The 23,442-nt window shown below is 39.5% G+C and overlaps 1 protein-coding gene across 1 annotated transcript in view; it reads right to left on the bottom strand.

Annotated features, from left to right (window-relative positions):
* Positions 1-991: 991 nt before the first annotated feature.
* Positions 992-23,442, bottom strand: part of tsnare1 (T-SNARE Domain Containing 1) — a 138,079-nt gene continuing 115,628 nt past the window's right edge. The window contains exons 11-12 of the mRNA XM_086154904.1: positions 20,985-21,084; positions 992-2,029 (exon numbers count right to left, since the gene is read on the bottom strand). Of these exons, the coding sequence (XP_086011030.1) occupies positions 20,989-21,084 (96 nt within the window). The 3' untranslated portion in view covers positions 992-2,029; positions 20,985-20,988. The remainder of the gene's footprint in view (positions 2,030-20,984; positions 21,085-23,442) is intronic.

Genomic DNA, 23,442 nt, shown 5'->3' with positions numbered 1-23,442 from the left:
CAATCCATCTTGTTTGCTTCCTTCAAATGGGGGTCTTGAGATATGTTTGCTAAGCAGGGGAACACAGACAAAACCAACGCAAGAGGACATGGAGAGTGAAGGAGAGGACCCAGGCAGGAGGACCCAGATGGAAAAACATTGAGAGAAAAAAAGAGAATCCAAGCAGGAGAACAGAGCAATCCCATGCAAGAGGATATGTAAAGAACATTAACTGGTTGGAAACATCATCAGATATATACCTCAGGGTCACAGGGTGTCACAAGACACCCTCTGCTGAGATAGTCCAACCACAGGTTGATCAAGCCTGGGTGTCTTGCAGTTATCTATTCGCTGCCCAGGCGGTGTACACCTCTTCAGCCACAGCCAGTTACTGGTCCTATCAGCAGTACTGGCCAGCGCTCTAATGGCCTACTGATGAGTCCCTCCCCTGATTCCTACCTCCCTCAGGAAAATTATCACCAGAAACAACATATCACCTCTGCTACCTTGTGTTATTTCATATTAATTTAGATGATATTACTAAAAATCTTTAAATGAATGACAAGTCAGGCTCAAATAATAATTTAGTCTAAATACTTGACTCTGTATGTGCCTCTTCTCACTTTGAGCCGAAAAATGTGGAAAATGTAGCTGGCTATCAAAGGCACCTGGTTCTGGGTGCCCTGAGTTAGGGAGGGGTCAATTTTCACAGAATAAATTGTTTCAGAACAGGAATGCAGATGTAAAATGTATCCTCAAGTAATTTTAAATTAAAACAGCATTATAGACGCTTTGTCATATATAGATTTTAATCAGTGTAGTTTATGTTCCAGAAACAGGTTTAAACTTCAGTTATCAGGATCAAATGGAAAACAACCAAACAATTTTACCAATGAAATAATCATACAGAAATGGAAATCTCTAAGATTCTAAACTATGTTTCCTATTCTAAATATGAAATGCAAGCTTGATAATTTCTGTCTTGTATAATGATATCTAATTATTAAACTCATTTTTTTCTTCAATTTTTTTTTTTTTTTAATTTCTTGTTGGGTATGGTTTTATTATGCAAAGCACTTAACATTACATGTTTCTCTGTATTCATTTTGTTCAACAGTGCTTCTATCGAAGTGTTTCTATTGGTATAACATATTCACAATTCAGAATCAACGGACCGGATCCACACGATTAAGTCTAGCTTCTAACTAGACAAGCTTCTCTGTAACTCTGCTTAAATTTCCAGTCCTTGTTATTAAACCAACGTGGCTGGCAAAAACCTGTTGTGGTCACTATTGGCTACACTTTTGGCCAATCCGATTAAAAGTGGGCTCAAAAAAAACCTTGAAACACACACAAGTATGCACTGAAGACCATGTACTTTTAAAAGCAAATGTGCACAGTCAAAGTAAAATGCTCATTACACCCATCATTGAAGTAATTTTAAATCATTTGCTCTCCAGTATGAATCATCTCTCGATGCAAAAAAATTGGAAGACATTTTCTCGAGTTGAGTTTTATTCAGGGAGGTATGTGTTAAACAACATCAACAAACATAGCAATTATGTAATGAATCAGATATCGAAATCACAACTACATGCCAACAAATATTAAGTTCTAGTCATTAAAATTACATGATGTACATTGAAGATGTTACAGCCCAAGGTGGCATGCCTCACTTTGCTTCTAGTTCACCTGCATCTGGTCAAAAAGGCATGGCACAGTCACTTTGTGACTAACCCAACCCTTCACAGAGTCTTGACATCCCTTCCATAAGATCACTCTGACTTCCATATCAATTGATACATTCAAGTCAGTGATACAACCACCTTCTCCAGGGAACATGAAATAAATAAACAAAGGACAAAAAAAAACGAAACAAAATACAACATTAAATGAGTGTCTCGCTCCATGTGGAGAATTGAAAAGTACTGACAACCTCGTTTCCTCTCAAAAAAATTGCACATGTAAACTGAGCCAGAGATGATGAGGGAGAGATGTCCTTGTAGGACAGGGATGAGATCGGGGCCATGGTTGGCATGGCAGCAGCAACCTGTAAAGGCAAGACAGACAGACAAGACACGTTTTATTAGTCCCCTAGCAGAATGTAATGTGTACACTGGGCCTTGCGACTGCAAGCCTTTCTCGAACCACGAGTTGGATGCAGAGTCGTCTTGCAGGAACTCTGCCCTGGGCATGTTATTCCTATTTGTGAATTATTAATTGGTAGGAAACCAATTTGCACTTTTTATTCTAAAAGTGTCACAGGTTGTGGGAAGTAATTTATGATTGGTGGTCAACAACTGAGTTTTAATTAAGTCCAGACCAGAGTTCGGAGTGATGATGATGGAATAGGTTCATTAATCAGCTTCTTGCAGTCTAGCCTGTTACATGAAATGCCTTAGTGTATCGCTTTTATCTGAATCATAGTTAACAGTGTGTCAGCAGGAATAAGAAATAATAATATTAGACTGGTGCAGGACATGTATGCAAGCTGTGAGACAGTGGTAAGGTGTGCTGTAGGTGTAACAGAGAAGTTCAAAGTGGAGGTGGGACTCCATCAGGGATCAAGTCCCTTCTTATTTGCAATAGTGATGGACAGGCTGACAAATGAGGTTAGACAGCAATCTGCAGGGACCTTGATTTTTGTGAATGACATTGTGACCTGTAGCAAGAGCAGAAAACAGGTAGAGGAAAATCTAGAGAGGTGGAGGTATGCTCTGGAAAGGAGAGGAATGAAAGTTAGTCGCAGCAAGACAGAATATATGTGTGTGAACGAGAGGAACTCGGGTGGAGCGGTGAGGCTACAGGGAGTGGAGATCAAGAAGTTGGAGGATTTCAAGTACTTGGCAAGTACTTGGGGTCAACTGTCCAGAGCAATGGAGGGTGTGGAAAAGGGGTGAAGAGACAGGTTCAAACAGGTTGGAATGGGTGAAGAAAAGTATCAGGGGTACTATGCGAGAGAGGACTATCAGCAAGAATGAAAGGAAAGGTGTACAAGACAGTGGTGAGACCAACGATGCTGTATGGTTTAGAAGCAGTGGCAATAACAAAAAGACAGGAGGCAGAGCTGGAGATCACAGATATGAAGATGTTGGGGTTCTCTCTAGGAGAGACAAGGACAGATAGGATCAGGAATGAGTCTATCAGAGGAACAGCACATGTTAGATGGTTTGGAGAGAAGGTCAGAGAAGCCAGACTGAGATGGTTTGGTCATGTACGGAGGAGGGATAGAAAATATATTGGTAGATGGATGCTGGAATTGGAGCTGCCAAGCATGAGGTCTAGAGGAAGACCAACGGGAACATTTATGGATGTAGTGAGAGAGGATATGAAGTTAGTTGTTAGATAGGGTTAGATGGAGAAGGTTGATTCGCTGTGGCGACCCCTGAAGGGAAAAGCTGAAAGGAAAAGAAGAAATGTGTCTTTGGGAATGTGATGCCAAAATCATGTGACCCATCTTTGAGGGCAATCAGGTCAACAAAGTGCATATCATTATTTCTTTTATTTTCAAAATAATCCATAATGGCAGCAAACATCACCCAGGGGAATTAATGTACCTGATCATGCATAAATAGCAGCAAAATTTGATTTGGATTCGAGGCGCCACGTGTGGGAGAAAAAGTATTCAAGAACTATTAAACAATGTGTACTTTTGACATTTTTGCTAGGAGCTGTAACTTATGTTTTAATTATTGATGAATTAGTATTTTTTTATTTTTCTGTAATGCTCTGAATGGATATATTTATGTGCCGTCTTTAAGCCACTAACCTGCCTTGATGGAGTAGAAAGATCTCAATTTCAATATGTGACACTGGTACAGTTCAAAGGCACTTTGGGGAAAAATGCATGATCTGGATGGTCGATCACTCCTGCCTTACCTGGCAGCAGCTGACAATAACGTTGTGGTGCTGACCATTGTTGATATACGACCAATGTTCTTGCAAACACAACTTTTAGGAGTTACACATATCATAAACTTGTTTACACCTGGGGCAGCTACATTCATGGCGAGAAGCACATGGATTTATATCCCTTTCGAGGATGACCAGTCACAGATTTAAAGTTGGAAACACAGAGCGTTGTTATGAGTTGTTATGAATGCTCTGCTTCTCCTACTTGTTGGTGAGCACTTTTTATTGGTTGAATAACTGCCTATACAGTATATTCCTCAGATCCATGTTTGGATGGAGAAGCTGTCTGCAGTAAACTGGAGCTGTTGCGGCGGCAAAGAATACATGTTTTGTTGCTCCAGCTGTTCAGGAAATGGCTCAGCATGAATACGAGCCGTGAGCAGCAGCAGTGATTAAGTAGATGTGAATACAGGACTCCAAAACCCTATTCATACACGACAGAAGATCAGATGAGTGGCAACCAATAACAGCTCTGGCAGTAGGTGCTGCTTATTGTGTCTGAGAATTATAGCTAGAAATGTGTTTACATGTCAAGATGTTTGTGTTGGGACAGATGGTAAATTAGTGCTTTGTAGGTATCAAAGATATATCAACATTTGGCATATTTGATTGTGGCTGATTTTTTTAATTATTAATTTTATCAGTTGTTTTATTTCATTTTTCAAAGCACTTTCCACAAATGAAGATAAAACTGATTTTGGAAAGTTCTGTAAAATGTAAATAAGCTCAATACATAGACTACATATTGGCAGAAGCATGGTATAAAAATCCATCAAATATGTATACCCTTTATCTTGCACTCAGGATTACTGGAGCCTATCCTAGCTTTTATTTGGTGACATTCTCTGTGGATTGGCCAACAGAGGATTGCAGGGACATATATAGAGACAAATAGCAATTCATGCTCTCATTCATACATCATGGAAACTCATATATTTTGGAAACTCACACAGACACGGGGAGAAAATGCAAACTCCCCTCCAGGGACTGAACCAGGGACCCCAGGCGGAAGCGCTAACAACTGCACCACTGTGCCGTCCTGGTCTAAAAATAACAATTTTAAAACCTCGGCTTTGAGTCAAAGTTTTTAACAAAAACTAAATACGTTTTTTCAACATGTTGACATAAATACATTTAGAATGAGATAATTAATGGTGCAAGCATAGCAGTCTTTCAGTCAGCTGATGTAGCTGCTGTGGCCAAATTTGCAATGTAAGACCCCTGCACGTGCCTCTTAGGAGCCTCGTCAACAAATCTGTATCTCTGGTGTATATATATCTATATATACATAGATAAATTTATAAATATACACACCAAATTCCACACTCAAGTAACTGAGGAAGACAAAATAGTGTCCCCAATTGTGATATGAAATAAAGGAATTAATGACTTAAGGAATTCCAGGAGAGCCTTCATGTATGATTTCATTGATATTTTCTCATGCAAATACAACTGAAGGACATAGCTTTTTACATTCTTGAAAGATTTTTGGAAGCACTTTCCACTGATAATTGAATTTTCAGGCATATCTGACTGATGACATGTTATTTGTGGATGGAAAAAAGTTGGCTTTCAGGTTACATCAAGACATGCTGACAGGCAAATCAAATAATGAGGCCAGTGGAGATTGACATCTCTGATCACTACAGGCAAACATAGCCCTGAAAAGACACAAGAGATGACTGTTGGAACCTTTCAAAACCCACAATTTACTTATTAAGTAGGATAAGTATTTGTGAATACAACCTGCCAAATGCAGTAGTTCGAGGCTGACACAGCAAAAAGTTCAATAAGTGTTTTGTGCATAAAATGTTTTGGTCACTGTTTTCCTCACGGCCTCACAAGGTGGTTCACAGGTTACATTTCCTCAACACTTGCTCCTGGTATGAAAGAAAAAAAAAGTTGCTGGCATATACAGACTTGTGATTTGCATTTGAATTACTCTAGTTTACCAGTGGTAAAACACTCAAGATAATTTTTAAGAAGGTTTTGGCCCTGTTAAGAAGAATGTACATATGTAGTGATGAAATGCCTTGAAAAAGTTGTCATTCTGCCAGTTACAACAACTTTTGGAAAACCAAAAAAAAAAATCAGATATTTGGCCTATTGTTTCCTTAGTCCTTGGAAATGGGGGATCTTGTTCTGTTAGGATAAGGGACACCACTATAGACAATCGGTATACAAAGGTGTACAATGATTTATCCAATAGTCATTAATTTTTTAATGCACTGAGGTGAAAAAAGGAAAATGATACAACAGCAATGCCATTCACCATCAGAAGGCTGCCTGTATTGAGCTTGGATATGTCCAAGGTATATGCTTGGAAAAGGGCAGTTGTTCCTTGCTTCTGCCACCAAATGCTTGCTCATGGGAGAATGTCAGCTTACCGGAAATCATTCTAAAAGGTGAGGTTCAGATCTATTTTTAAGTTAAAGTTTCATGAGACAACTCTGTTGTGATATGGCACCATATAAATAGAAATTTGACTTGACTGGGCATCAAAACTGAACTGCAATGGAGGAACAAGTGCGGACAATTGACAACCATGTGGTCTGGACAATGATGGATAGAGGGTTGGAGGCATGGACAAATGGAGGGATGGACAACTGGAGGTAAATACATGAGATTGTAGAAAAATCTGTTCACTGACACAATCTTATTTCACCAGACAAAAGCTATACCAGATTTTTTTGTGAAATTGTTCAGACAAAGGAAAAATAAAGGTTTTTCTCAGTCTAACAGACTCTTTCAATAAATAAACAATGAGAACTAAATAACTATACATGGAAGGTACTCGCACAGTCTACCCCTTTATTACAGGCATCTGGCAGTAAGAAAAAGTCCCTCAACAGTGAACGGACGCAAACATCATCACCATCTACAAAGGCAAAGATTGAGGAACTGTACCAGAGGGCAGCTACTCCAGCAACTCACTAAGCAACCTTAATCATCTTAGACCAGCCCCTTGCAATTACAGAACCTTTTAAATACCTCAGCATATTCCTCTCCAATGACTGCAGCGTGGAAAGGGAGATACAAAACCGGATCAATCAAGGATCTTTAAGAGCAAAGACCTCAACCCTCACACTAAACAATGTACCAGGCAGTAGTCCTAACAAAACTCCTCTACAGTTGAGAAACATGGACACATACATCACACATAAGGATGCCCGAGGCCTTCCATATTAGATGCCTACAATGCGTCCTGGGTATATCCTGGAGGGACTGCGTCCCCCATACAGTGATACTCTGCAAGACCAACTGGATCAGTATTGAGGCCAGAGTCGCCCGGCACCAACTTCGTTGGGTTGGCCATGTCATCAGGACGCCTGAAGATTGCCTGCCATGGAAAGTTCTCTACAGCCAATTATATTTTGGCTACCGCTCTGCCGGTGGCCAGAAAAAGCGATACAAAGTCCAACGGAAAATCCTGGTGAAGAAGTGTAGCCTGAAGCCAGCCCCGGCTGGAGGAAGCCACAACCCAGCTCTCCACCTGGCTGATCCGTGTGTGCAAATATGTCTTGGTATTGATCGTAGTATGGCAATATACATTTGTGAAAGGTTGTGTCTGAGGCCCCCTACTCTGTTCAGAGATGGTTTTTCTGTTTTGACAATGATTGCTTGTATGACTCCTCTCTTGAATCACCTGTCTTCTCTGGCCAGAATATAAACATTGCTGTCTTCAAAAGGATGGCCCTAGCTTTTCAGGTGTTGGTGGATCGCGGAGTCCTGTCCTGAAGTGGTGACTCTCCTGTGTTGGGCCATCTGGTTGTGCAGAAGTTGTTTGGTCTCTCCAATGTAGTCATCACAATCCTCAGTGTAAGTGACAGCATACAGGACTTTCTCTATCTTATGCCTGGGTGTTTTGTCCTTGGGGTGCACCAGGTTTTGACTTAGAGTATTGTGGAATTTGAAATGTACCGGTACATGGTGTTTGTTGAACACCCTTCAGAGTTTCTCTGAAACACCAGCAACATACGGTATGACGATGTTCTTTCGTTTGTTGTTGTCTTTCTTCTGTTCTATGTTCCTGCATCTGGTGGTTTCTGATTTGGCAAAGGCCTGGTTAGGTTAGCCAAAGGATCTCAGGGCTTTCCTGATGTGTTGTACCGTTGTCTTGCTACCTTTGGCGGTTGATGGGATGCTCTTGGGCCGGTGGCGTAGAATTCTGACTACCCCCATTTTGTGCTCAAGGGGGTGGTGTGCGTCGACAAGTAAATACTGGTCAGTGTGTGTTGGTTTCGTGTAAATCTTGATGTCCGGGCTTTTGTCCTGTTGGATGTGAATGCAACAGTCCAAGAATGGGAGTTGGTCAGCAGGGATGTCCTTCCTTGTGAATTTGATGTGGGCGTTGTTCATGTTGAGGTGAGTGGTTAATGCTTCTACCTCATTCCTCTTGATCTTGACCCATGTTTCATCTACGTACCTCATGTATGGCATGGCATTTTCACCTGAACGAAACGAGGGCCTTGTTCTCAACCTCCTTCATGTATATGTTCACCACTATGGGGGATACAAGTGAGCCCATGGCGCAACCTTTGAACTGGCCATCACTTATTTACAATAGCTGCCCCTAATACATTACTTGTGTAGTAGAAATCATATTAATCTCAGAAGTGCCAACTACTTCTGCCATGGTATATTTAAACTGTATCTTAGGGTATATTTCTGGATTGTTTAAGTTTAGATTTTTTATATTAGTTTATTGTTTTTCATTGGCAGAAAATAAACAATAAAATAAACATCTTTTCTACACACTTTGCAGTGTTCAGCTCTAAGCTGCCCCACTCGACTTGCTGCGCTCACACGATGTCGTGCAGCATTAAGCTCTCCACTTGTGAGTGACACTCATTTCACCTGGTAAAGGAATCAGTCAGCTTTAGGTAATCTCGCATCTTCTGGAAAGCTTGGTTTGGAGCTCAGTAGACTAGCACTGGAGTGTTTGCTTGTGTTTTGTGGTGGAAGGAGCAGCAACATTTTGATTTGATTGGGGATTAAAGGGCATGAAAAAGTATTTAAACTCTTTCGCTCAACTTTGGGCTAATCATTTCTCTACAGCTGTGAGTTGGAGGAGTCGGCAACATTCTCAGATCACTGTTGTCACAGTGTGTTGTCTCCCACTTTGCGGTGACAGAACCGCACACAGCCAGGCACTAATCCCCTGCAGCAAAGTTTAGAGTAAGCTGACGGCATGGAAAAAGATAAATAAGGATTTTCTCTCGCTCCCTTTTTTTTTTACCCTGTTGTGAAAACTGCATCGCACTTCCGCTCCTGACGGTATTTATATTCACAACAGCTGTGAAGAGCCACATGCCACAATTTACCACATGTAGGAAAACCTTTAACTTTTTAAGATCCAAAACAATGGAGATCTCTTGAGGGGTTATTTCTAACGTCAAAACCTTTAAAATCGCAACACATGTAAACTATTTCACCGACGTCTGGTTGAGAAAGTAACAAATATACACACAGGAAACTTCTTCCATGCAGATTGAGGACATCACTGACAAATGTCTTGCATTAACTTTGTTGTTTATTTTTCTCCCGGAAGATGTGAAATAACCCTATTAAATCAAGTAGTCACTTGGCCATTAATCTCAATGCGGCTGACTGGTCCCTCAAAGCTAATGGGGTTTAGGATCTGCATGAGGCGAGTTTACCCACAAAGCTTCGCCTAAGAGGATTGGTGTTCAGACAGAGAGCTTATTGTCACACTTGTTCATAGACATGGATTAACGAAACTAGGCCCAAAGAACTCCACTAACTGGCAGCAGCTCACAAATTTCCCTCCGCTGGCTCGGATATCTGTTTCAGAGGAAAAGAGATTCAAAAATCCATAATTCAAACTGCAAAATAACTCATTGTTGTTTGATAAATATTTTTTTCTTCCTGCATGGCCATCCGTGCTGGACTTTACAATTTAAAAACTTTTATTATTCATGATATCATCAGAAACGATACAATGAAGCACTCCCTTGGTCTTAAATGACAAAAAAAGGAAAAAATGGAAAATAAATAAATATGTAAATAAGTACATGGAAATGGAATCATGGGGAAGACAGTCATCAACATTTCTCCTCAACCGTAGCATACTTGGTAACACTGGAGATAAAGAAAAGTTGGTAAATGTTTTCTTTATATTTCTTTTCTTTTTCAGATGTTGAATATCATTTAAAAATTGAATTTCCATCGCTCTTGAATATTTATGATTTTGTCATATTGAAGCACACAAAAATTCCTTCTCTGTTGTCAACTTAGGGTTTTGCATCATTTGAATAAGCCTCTTTCTGTGGTGCTGTTTCATAGGGACTAAAGCAGCTTTGGAGGCTAAATATAACATATATTCACTGCATTAATTCTTTAAAGTTTATCACCGACAGGGAAAAATGCTGAGAATGTGGCAATATATGGGAGCTTTAAATTTTCCAGACGGAAACACAACAAATACTAAACTCAATTTCCAGCAAACATAAACAGACAAAGACAACATATGCAAAAATACTTACAATATCCCTCAAAAACAAAAAAAAAAGCCTGATCAACACCTGGCCACATTTTGCTTTTTATCCACAGTCAGCATTAGATTCACCCGAGAAATTAATCTTTTCTGTAGCAACTTGACAGCGGCAAAAGAATGAGAAAAACATTCAACTTGACAATGATTCCCCTGAGTAATGGTCTTATTTGACATATTGCATTGTACACAGGTTGTGTGTTAAGCAACACAGACATGGGTTTCTGGGTTGTTATTTTCTTTCATTGAGGTCTTTGTTGTTTGTGTTTCATGTGCCTTCAACTCAATAACTTTTATTTTACCATGCAGGATGATTGAAGTTGACAGCATTTGAAGTGTGACAGTTCAATACAGTCAATTTGTATCTGCATAAAGTTCCTGCTGTGGTGTCTTTGTCCAATTGCAGCCACTGCTGTAATTTCATGTTTGCAAAAATAAAATCTCACTCAAGCTTAATATACATTTTGACCCTGGGGCATGTTATGATTACTATAAAACAAATATTAAGAGTTGAGCATTTCTATCACCTGTTTTCATTGGTATGTTAAATGTGCAAAGGATGTGGGGGGGCGTTGTTCATTAACATTCATTATCAATGCTACCAATTCTGGACACAGGGTCACGGTTCAGCTAAAGCCAATTTCAGCTGGGAAAGAGATTGTTATAACTGATACTAATATATACAAAAATGTATATGTATGTGTTTCTCTGATCACAGGGTGTTGTGACGCATCTAGTGCAGTAGTTAAAGCGAAGGTGCATCCCTACTTCCTGTCTGCTTACTACCTCTCGCTTTCAGAACTGCCGCTGGCTAATCCTTGTAGTGAGTGAAGAAGGAACTTATGCATCAGTCTTCTCCTGCCAGTACAAAGCCTCTCCATCACCAAGATTCCAGCCAGGCCTCCTCGTGGCACACAAAGTAACTGGGGCCTTGTATTCCAGGCTAACTTGGCAGGGGATCTGGAAGTAGTATTTGGCCCCATAGATTTCGTGTGCAGGCCCACCCTAGTGGATACACCTTGGCACCTATCATCATCTGCCCCAATGCCTTGTGGGTGAGTCTGGGATGACAAAAGGCTAAGGGAGAACACCCCGACGGAAAAGTTTCTTGCTGGTAGCACATGTTAGGCGGTACTCCTGAAAACTGGATCTCTGGCAGCTCCCTGCAATTGCTAGAGAGTGCTGGTTATCTTGGGACCCCCTTGTCGATGGATTGCGCCCTCCTGCAATGAAGAAGTTCTGCTGGGACATGCGCATCCCGGGTGTCTGGTGACAGGATTAGGTCTGAATGTGCTGGGAGCTCCAAGACAGAACCCTGCACACCAGCAGCACAGGGCTACCTATGGTCGTGAGCAGCTGGGGTTGAGAGGCAGCTGCTCCCAGCAGACCCATGTGCATCTAAGCAGCCCTATTTAGGAGCCACACTGCTAACCCCAATAGGGTAGGGGCCTCGAACCGTTGGCCTAAAAATTGTCCACTCAGAACTTCCTGGATAGGGAACCGCACCTATCGGAACATTCCACCTACCGGCTGAAATAAAGAGAAGAAAATAATCCCTCCCAAACTGGCTACATGGAACATACATTGATGGACACTGATGGAGTCAGTGACAGGCTGCAGAGAAAAACTGCACTCATTGCAGCAGAACTTAACCGCTACAATGTTGACATTGTTGCTATTAGTGAAACCAAATTCCTAGATAAAGGCTCCCAGAAGGAAATAGGGCAGGGTTACACCTTCTTCTGGAAAGGACAGCACATTGTGGGACTGGAAATAAAAACACATTTCTACTGAGACTCCCAGATACACCAACTGGGATTAGTGAAAGGCTTATGTCCCTCTGGCCAAGAAGTGATATGCCAACCTTCTGAGTGTTTATGCTCCAACTCTTCCATCAAAGGATGATGTGAAGGACCACTTCTACTGAGCATTAGATAATACTCTCCATCAGATACCCAAGGAGGACAAGGTCTTCTTGTTGGATGTTCTCAATGCCAGAGTGGGGAAGGACAGCAAGGTGTGGAATGGAGTCATTGGGAATCATGATATCTCTCAGGTTGATGCCAATTGCCCGCGGCTGTTAAGTCTCTCTGTTGAGCACGACTTGACCATCACAACCACCCTCTTCCAGCTCAAAAATAAACACAAAATATCCTGAATGCACTCATACTCCAAACATTGGGACTTGTTGGGCTACATCATTGTGAGACTTTCTGATATAAAAGACATCATGCCTACCTGTGCAATGAGAGGTGCAGAGTGCTTGACAGACCATCGACTAATTATAATCAAGCTCCATATGAAAATACGTCCCGCCAACCATCCCCAGAGGTCAGACAAGAACAGGTTTGACTGTACCCGGTTTGAAAACCCTATAGATTTGGACATTTTTTGCCATTCATTGGCTGGAAACCTGAGGGAAATAGAGCCTGGTACCTCAGTGTTGGATGAGTTACCTGGCTGCCCTAAAGATCATCCCTCAAAGCTTTTAGGAGATTAGATGTGCAGTAAGATCGCTGAAGAATAACAAGGGCCCTGGCCCTGATAATATTGCTGCAGAGATCTTCAAACATGGAAGGTACCTCTGCACTCGCACAGTTTACCCCTTTATTACAGGCATCTGGCAGTAAGAAAAAGTCCCTTAACAGTGAACAGACGCAAACATCATCCCCATCTACAAAAGTAAAGATTGAGGAACTGTACCAGAGAGCAGCTAATCCCGCAACTCACTAACCAGCCTTCACCATCTTAGACCAGTACCTTCCAATTAAAGAATCTTTTAAATACCTCAGCATATTCCTCTCAAATGATCCCAGATCAATCAAGCATCTTTACGAACAAAGACTTCAACCTCCACACTAAACAACGTACCAGGCAGTAGTCCAAACAACACTCCTCTACAGTTGTCAAACATGGACACTGTATGCATCACACATAAGGATGCCCGAGGACTTCCACATTAGATGCCTACAATGCATCCTAGGTATATACTGGAGGGACTGCGTCCCCCATACAATGATACTCTGCAAGACCAACTGGATCAGTATTGAGGCCAGAGTTGCCCGGCACCAACTCTGTTGGGTTGGCCATGTCATCAGGACGCCCGAAGATTGGCTGCCACGGAAAGTTCTTTAGAGACAATTACATCTTGGCCACCGCTCTGCTGGTGGCCAGAAAAAGCAATACAAAGTCCAACTGAAAATCCTGGTGAAGAAGTGTAGCCTGAAGCCAACCCGGCTGGAGGAAGCCACAACCCAGCGCTCCACCTGGCTGAGGCTGTCTTGTGCAACGAGTGCACAAACTTAAGGAGGACCAAACTGATAGACGGACAAATAAACACAAAGGGAGATATGAAGCCAGCACCATATCTATACCCCCAGCCTATGGATTCACCTGCTCTGACTTTGGCAGACAAGGATGGGACTCTCACAGCAAGACTCGTAGCAGAGGCAGGATTGTCATCTTCATACACGGTGGACAACCAAGAGAGTGTGCATATATAAATATAAATATATATATATATATATATATATATATATATATATATATATATATATATATATATATATATATATATATGTGTGTGTGTTTGTGTGTGTGTGTGTGTGTGTGTGTGTGTGTGTATGTATACTCACATAAACACACATATATACAGTATTTATATATTCCTGTGTGTATGTATTCTCCAATTATCCTTTTTTCCTTTTAATGTACAGCATGTATGTATTTTTTTTTTTTAATTCATTATTTATACCACTCCATACCACCATTTATACCCTGCATTCAGGGTTGTGGGGTGCTGGAGCCTATTAAAGCTGTCACTGGGTGAGAGGGGGTTATCCTGGCCTGGCCTACCTGCAGCTAGTCAATCACGTATAGGGGCCACATATAGAGACATTAAACCATTAAAGACTGAATCATAACTTGTTTCCCAGATCACAGCATAACAAAAACAAATTTTATTATCAAAGAAGATCCTTTCTATACAATCATATCATTCCTTACACACAATTTAACTACTAATTACTGATATGAATTATTGATATCAATAGTTATTCAAATTCACTACCCAGCTCAATAATAATACAATTGTGATAGTTTTTTTTTATTTATTACTCAAAATGGTATTTTAATCTCAGGAATGGTTACAATAGTTATCCAAATGTTGCCCAAAAGCTAATTATTGATAACAAGTAAAAACTACTACAACCAGCAACTTTAGTTGGACAGATTGCAGATGTTTTTATATTTTTAGGCTTTTGTCACTGAAGTTGTGTTTTTTTATTCTTTTGATGACAGATTTTTTTTACTAATGAAAAAATAAATGATAAATTGCTTTGTTTTCCAATTATGGAAATTGGGTTTACATTTCATTGAGGTAAAACTTATAGTTTCCCCTGCAAAAGAATTAATTAACAGTATTTTTGCTTGGGGGTAGAGCTGCTGCAAAGAGGGAGACAGGTTTTGCACAGGTGAAGAATAGGATTGATTCCATTAATGTAAGAGTACTTGTGATGTAAAATTTACACCATTTGTGAAATAAATTGGACCGAAAATAGAAGAGCTTCTTAAACAGTACAAAGACCAACAACAGCCATTGACAGGTTTGAAAAACATGTAAGCCAAAGACTTCCTTGGTCGAATGATTTTAGATGTTGTGAGCTGGTCCTGTGTTTAACTGGCTGTAAAAGCCATCATCATCAAATCAAGACACTTTGTTTATAAACCATTTGCCCGCCTCTGTTGATGTGTAACTATTTTCATTTAAAAAAACATGGTCAGTTGCCCCAAAGGGGTACCCATGGAATCTGGCTGTGTTCCCTGTTCCACTCAAAAGAAAAAAGGAAAATGTGAAGCAAAATTTCAGACAGATTGTGATGAGTCACAGTCTGAATATCACACCCACCAGAGGGGAAAACATTAGTCACTACAATATGCAATTCAGGAATGAAATGCTCAGCAGTAGAGCTAACAATTTATGCAACATGCTGAAACATCAGAATACACTATGTCAACAAATTGTGGCTAATGACTATACAATTAGTTTATGGAACCATACCTTACTTTATTCAAAGCACTTTACCACATGCTGTCTAATTCACACTCATTATCAGATACCAGTGGCAGGTAAGGTGCTATAGAAAACCATAACAATGGCAGAGACTCAGACTTCATTTACATTAAAAATAAAAAATGAGCTCTGGGTTCTTCGTGTTGTTACAACTGTCCCTTGGCTGTTTGCTAGGTTGCTGAATTGACGATGAAAACTTATCAGCCTTGTCAGTGCTGTTGTCATGTCCTATTTGGTTTCAATGCAAAAGAAGAAAGAAAAAAAAAACACAACCTTAAAAGCACATGAAGGGGGAAGATGATTGATTGTTTGAAGATCAATAATATAATATTGGGTGGCAAAGGAACTTCTAAAAAGGCACACAAAACAAATGTCAATGTTCTTTGCATCATTAATAAAGTTTATTGACTTATGGCAGGGAAAATAATTGGTTGCAGTTGGAAAGAAAAGAAGAAGAAACAATAAATCTCAACAATACAGGTTATCAACCATACTACCATTTGCATAAATTGCAACATAAAGGAATGATAAAAACATATAATTAGCAACTAAGAGTCAATAATATGAAATATGTGTTATTCTGTATGACATTATTACTCTTGTCTTGCATTATTTATATCAAGGCAAAAGATGTCATCCATGTTTATGTAGAATCTAACTTGTAGATTGTAACATGATCTTCTTTCAAGAAAGACTGTTAAATAGTCTGAAATATCTGAGGGGTACTGCACATATCTCTGTTTTTTCTGTCTATTCTGGTTGACAGTCTTCTGTAAACACCACTAACTCAGAAATATACAAATGAGTCTCCAAAAATACCACTGACATGACTGCAACAATTTTCAAACTAAGAGGCTGTGCAATCTATTTATTCAATCAGTTTTAACAGGAACAACATTTTTGTAAAAATATGTATATTTTTTGTTTCTTTTTTTTCAATTTTCCTGCTTTGCACAGTAAACTGCGACAACAGAGCAAGGTTCAGAAAGATGCCTCCTCTGTGTTCTTCCGGGAGAGTATCTAATTATGGATGAATTAGGGGAGTGGCAGCAGCCTGAACATCATAAACACATCACTTAAGATAACACTACCAACCTTTTAAAACGCAAAGTAAAGGGATGCAGGACCTTCAAAGGGTCAGCTGAACTATTCTATACAGTACAGTAAAATACAGTTCTAAACATACAACACAGTTTCTGAAAAAAAAAAATAGATATTAATGTATAAGCACATTTTGTTTTGTGGGAATCCTACTGTTTTCTAATTTCTGCTCTTTGGGAACAGCATTGCCTTAGTCACATATGGCATATGTTAATTACTTCTATATACATCAAAACATTTTAGTTATTTTTTGATAAAAATCCTTAATCCGTAAACAAAGGAACAGTTGCTGTTTATTTTTTCTCTGCCACAGCTACTCCAGAAGAAAACTACACAACCAAATGGCATTGCTATGCATATTGAAAAATCTGCCTAAATGCGTGTAAACAAGCTGTGAGGGCCGTGCCAGACACATCATTCGTAAAAGAATAAGTGTCAGGGTGCCGTTACACCGTTATTGAGAGTGCCATAAAGAGCCAGGCTATTGATTTGAGAGCAGAAGTGGCTCCCCAGTTATTTCTGTCATTGTCACCCTCATTAAACTGATCTATGGAACTAGCTGGCCTCTTTTCTGCCTCTCCTGCATCTGCTCTCCATTTTTCTTTCATTCACTTTTTCTTGCTCTCTGTCATGCCAGAAAAACAAATAAGGGCTAACGCGATTGTTTCTGCTAAGTGTATTCACCAGTCATCGGTGAAAGACAAGACATCACTCTTGTCACATACTAATTCTGACACAGGTTAAGTGTATAGTTTTGGAGCAAGGGTAACCTTTTTTATATTTCTGTCCAGAAGTCCCACACTGAAAGCAAAGAGGATGTTTCATGCAACAAGTGTTATTCGTGTGTCAAAAGTGCACATTTGTTAAAAAAAAAACCTAATCTGCCATGATCCACTGTCACACATAGAGAATTAGATTTAAAAGTGAAGCCTTCAGTGCACAGTTCAGGGAGTGGAATATACAAACATACTATATCTTGGTTTCATTCATATGGGCTTTAGCAAGTGTCTGAATATATTGGAACCAACATTATGGGATATTTAAACATCCCCCATCCGGGTATTAATTTTGCGGCTTTGCTGATCAAACCCCAGCAGCTCTTTCTGCAAGATCTTTACAAGTTACTCAGATTTTATCACATGACTGCAGGGCAAAAATCAAACCTGATGCTTGTGAGACATTATTTGCACAAGGCAGTCCAGGGCAATATAACAAGTACACCAAAAATGAAAAGAAGGAGAATAAGGATCTCAGGGTTTCATTGCTTTGAACAACAGACGGTGACCTTTACAGAAAGAGTGTGCAATATATGTGTGACTAGACAACTGAATGGAATACTACTTAGCCACTTATTTACAATATTAATCAGACTTTGCAATAGATTTCCTCTGCTTGGAGCTGCCCAGGGTGGAGAAAAACTTTGGATATTTACCAAATATATTTTTAATTTGAAAACACAAACCTAAAACACTCTATATGTACATAATCATTATTTTCAGATCATTTTTTTCCCAACCTGACCATTTCACATATTGGTCATATTGGTATAACATCCATTTGGACACCACTAAAGACCAACAAGTTACCGTGAGACAACAAATGCATTCTCAATTCAAATATTCAAACCCCAGCTGGAGTTTCATTGTTAAACTCAACACTGATTCCATTAAATCTAATTTTTTCAACTGCCCACATTTTTTTTTTTGTAAGATGGTAGAATGAAATGCACTGCCAGAGTGGACCCTCGGATGTTAACATTTCTCTTCCCATTAAGAAGTAATTAAAGTGATATAAGATTTTGCAGTGGAAACCTTGGAGACACGCATTGGTATTATATTTCATGTCTTAAACATATATAAAGGCCTAATCTCTTCTGTTGCAAGTCAGTAGTGTGTTAAGGTGGCAACACCATTAAGAGCTACAAACATAGAAATTATTTTCACGTATAATCATGTTCAGTTATAAACATGTCTGGAGGGTCCATAAAGTAACTCAAGCCCATCTATAAGGTGCAGAGAAACTTCATTGAGCTCGTGGGGCCAGCTAGATGAATAGAAAGGGGTTCTTCAAAATCCCTATTAATTTCTTGAATCAGTTGACAAATCAATTATTAATGTAATTAATGACAGTGTGTGTTTTAATACATTTTAACAAGTAATGTATTCAATAAAACTATCCCTTTTTTAAGAATACAATACATATTACAGTACCGAATTAATACATCCTTCGATGAATCAATTTGCATCATGTCAGCACTCCACATGTATTGTGTAATAAAAAAAATGTAATATACTGTACAAATACTGAAAGTCACAATCAATTCTTTATCATTAATGTAGTAATGTAGATTATCAGAGAAACTATTTCTATGGGAATACTGGACGTATATGAATTTGGAATTAGTTCGCTCAGTGTAAAATTCTGGATTTAGTGCAGAAGATATTCTTATAAAGTCTGTCCTCTGCCAGCGGAATGTAAATCTGAGGAGACTGTGTTCATATATTTGTCGAGTTCTACAGTTAATTAAAACAACTGGGCAGTTATTGCAGTAAAATGAAGTTGTTCCTGCAACGGAAGCCAAATGTATTCAATTGGATCCCTGCTATAAGGAGTTGTTGACTTTGCCAGGATTATGACTGCTCTGCTGTGGTAATAAACCATAGCCTCTGCTAAACTCACGCAGCACAGTGAGCACACATGAACACACACATACATATCTACATAGATAAATACATACACTCAGAATCCTGCAGCCTCTACTAAATCACATGTGTTCATCAGTAAACATGAAGAGCTGCTAATCTAATGAATAAAATTAAAAAGACAGTACAGATTCAAACATTATGATTCTTCTATTGGCAGCACTGTAACAGTATGCAAGGAAAGAATCAGGGCTGCAAAATTAAGCAAATGAGGTAATTGTCTTATCATATGTTCCTATTGTAATTTAATCAGCGTTTTGCAACAAATGGAATAGTAGATTTATCAAGAAGTCTTCCATTTTTGATTTTTTCTCTTTTTCAGCAGGTTCATATTTTTTTGGTAATTCATGTGTTGAATTGCCAGTATCAATTTTTTGTTTTGACACACTTGTGTGACATATATTCACTTAGGCATCAGAACAGACACATTAATCATTTGATCATTTTCAGTTCTTCCAGAACATAATTGATTGACTGACTTAGCGATGGTTTCCCTTTGGCTTCTGTTGATTCATTTTAGTTTAACACAAAAAACATAGCTAGTAAATGCCGTCAAGGCTTACATTCATCAAATATTATGTCACAGTGTCACAGCATTCCTTATGCTCTCAGTAGCTAGGATCGCAACCTTTTAATTGATTTTGACGCGGTCTTGGTCAGCGGATGAAAATCATAAGATGTCATTCCCGCGGCAGAGCTAATATACTGTATAATACATATTTTTCCAGACACCTGAATGTTCCCTGCATTGGCCGACATATAAATTTTAACTTTCAGAATGCATTGGAGTACAGCTCAAAGCACATATTTAATCATTTTGTCCCAACATTCCTGTAAGCCTGTGCACCGGCACCTCTGCCTGAAGTAATATTAGCCTGCCTATTAAAAGCTCTCACAATGAGGATTCCCACCCCCTGCACTTTCTCGCACCATTTAGTTCCTGGTGCATCTAATAGACACCAGCTACGTGAATGTTGACCACCGACTGCGGCACCTTACCGTGGCCTAATTGCCCCTGGAACATGGATTCTTTCAGGTTTTTCATTAATACCATGTTTTAGTCTTATGCTACAGCATTTTTTTTCCTCTCTCGTCAGTGAAAAATAGGGGGGCATCAGTGCCGAAAAAGGTATCTTCCAAGAAGGCTTTCTGAGTAATATGGTTTGAAATATGACAAATCAGTTGCCACTTTGCTGACCTCTACAGCAAACTGTTGAACATGTGGGGAGAATCACCGCTCATCTCATCCTCGATGACGAACAGTACATTTTACAAGGATTTGAAATAATGAACTGGATATTTAGAATTGTCATCAAATTGCACAGACTTCAGGTGCTTAGTAGTTCATCAGCCCATCCCCTGAAGTATTGACAATGCACACCACGCACCACAGTTCAGAAAGAATATGCATGTGTTAATTTACACGTACACATTAGGAAATATTGGTTGATAATACAAGGGAAGTTATTTAAGCAGAGACTGGTTCTAACATTGTCCAGCCGGATCATGTGTTACGCCTTTTTTTTGGCTCATGAATGTGACTAGTATTCACATGAAGGGGGAAAAAAGTGTCAGACAGCGGACAGCAAATATAAATGCATTTGAGTTTGTGTTTAAAGTGCTGCGGTGTGATTACGTCAATCCCGATGGCAGCGCAAACCACTCGTGGCATTACATGAATGAGGCGATATAGAGGAACACTTACAGTCTCAATTTCTTGCTGAGACGGCAATGATGATTATGAGAACAGTGAGAACGATGGCTACAGCCACAAGGAGGTAGCATTTCCTCTTCCTCAGCTGCCTCTGCAGGGAAAAACAAAACAAAACAAAATATGAGAATGAGGGTGGGGTGAACCATTAAACGCAGCCTGCCGGACACTTAACTCTGCTTAAATATGAAGCAAGGCAAATCAGTCTTTAATGGAGCCCTGTATGTGGTAGACAAGTGATGAAAAATATAATTTCCAGAGGACTTTTCATTTGGTCACATGTCTTCCCAGTTTTGCGCGATGCACAACATATACCAATATACCAGCAGTCATTAAACCTGGGATATGACCATTTGTGAAGAGTCAAGCATACATTTTTTTTTTAAATTTGGTAGAAAAAAAAGGATTTTACAGTAATTCCACTGATCTATTTGGTTACCCAAACCCCTCCCTTAAAGTCATTTTGCCATAATTAACCAAAAAGGAACATTGAACAATAAGATATCTTCAATATGGAGCTGACAATTACCACATGTGCGTCCTTGTCTTATTTAATATATGCACAGCCACAGTGGGGCTATTAATTTCAATTTTAATTTTTGTTCCTGTCTCAAAGGCACATACCTCTTAGTGTCTCCATATGCGTTTTTTGCACACAATTACACCCCATTAAACAAAACATTGTCGACATTGTCTACCAGATAGATGTGATGCATTGTGCCTACAACACACACACACACACACACACACACACACACACACACACACACACACACACACACACACACACACACATGCATATATACACACATAAACAAATGCGCCCGCACACACATACACGCACACGCAGTCCTGCACACAAAATGACATGTTCAAAGTTTTGTATTACACGTGAATTACTAACATTCGGACAATTTGTCATTTTGCTGCGAGAGAAAAAAAATAAATCTCCCTTTTGAAGACCAAAGTGCAGAATTACAGGAGTTAAAAAACCGACTGCTGTGGGGAAAGCAGTCTTTTTCAACTGAATCTTGGAGAAATGAAAAGGGTTTAGAATATATTTATAAATAAGTGTATATATAAACAAAATATGTAAATAAATAAATAATACATAGAGCTGGCGAAAAATCTAATGTACTTAAGACATATATACTGTATTTGTGTATAAATATAACTATACAAATACACAGTTTAGATATTGATACATATACAGATAAGTTATATTTACTTATTTTGGGTTATCTTTGTGTCTCTATGTCTCTTGACTATGTAAAAAATGAAAAAATATATCACTGGAAGACAATTTCTTTTGACGAATTTAAGATTTTATTTTATTTTTTTTCTGAATGTTACAAAGTGGCAAAAAATACCTCAGCTCTTCTGATGTGCTACTGTTTTGATTGATCAGCTGCTCAAAATGTGTGGACTTTTACCAGATAATGGAAGGACACATTTGTACTTTTCCTTGGGACATAACTTGTTCACCACGAACTGCTTGGCCTCAGCAGATTATTCAAAATTAATTTGATTTCACTGCCTTGTTTTAATTTTAATTACAGATACAGTTTTCATCCATGTTTCATCATATCTCATGTTGCTTGTGTGATTTCAAGACTTTCCCCATGCAACAAATGAGCTTCCGTTGATCGCTTTTTTTCTGGGGGAAAAAAGGAGCGGACTGAGTTGAATGAGAAAAATCAGTTAATCAAGCACAGCGCAGAGGTTATGAAATTTTTAAATATTTCCCTGCTCCTTGTCTCCTTGGGCGAGCAGATGTTTTGTCGGATCAAGAATCTATGTTGTTTCGAAATGCTTTTTTTCCAGTTTTTTTCCCGTCCCGGCCTTTTTCTGCTACAAAGAGAGCTGCAGCGGCGACGTTAGACCAGAGCTGAGGCTGAAGTCTTTAAATCCTGACGCGCTTCAAAGCACGGAGAGAGCAATTCATCTTCTTATCTGAGACTCAAAACAGGCTTTTTGTGTGGAAGAGAGAGGGAGCGGGGTAGAGGCAAAGGGGGGGAATGCTGTCGAGTAATTTTCCGTTTAAATGTTCCACTCCACAACAATTTGCATAAGCAGCCCTGCGTCTGTGATAAGAAGATTGGTAATTTTCAAAGGCTCTGTGGGGATTGAGAATTAAAAGCCTTTCTGCGCTATCTCCCCTCTTGCAGCTGGCCACCACAGATTCCCCAGCTTCTCTCACGCATTTGCTGCTAAACTACGCCTTCTAAACTTTTTCCACCGCACTCCCCTCTTTGCTCTGTCTGACAGCGCAGAGTTCCTCCTTTTCTATGTACGCGCAGCCCCTCCTTCCCTTTCTCTTACATGCACCTTCTCTTTCCATTACTTCTGTGTGCTCATCCCAGGGCTGAAGTTATTTGGCTGATGTAGGGGGGTAGGCGGAAGGTGGTGGGGTGAGGAGGGGTGGCACGGCGAAGGGGATCAAAAAAGGCTT

The sequence above is a fragment of the Fistularia commersonii genome, chromosome 11 (genome assembly GCF_037954325.1).
Source record: "Fistularia commersonii isolate RoL2024-O1a breed Wild chromosome 11, RoL_Fcom_v1.0, whole genome shotgun sequence".
NCBI lineage: Eukaryota > Metazoa > Chordata > Actinopteri > Syngnathiformes > Fistulariidae > Fistularia > Fistularia commersonii.
The sequence above is the reverse complement of the archived record's forward strand: the minus strand, read 5'-3'. Positions and strand labels throughout refer to the sequence as shown.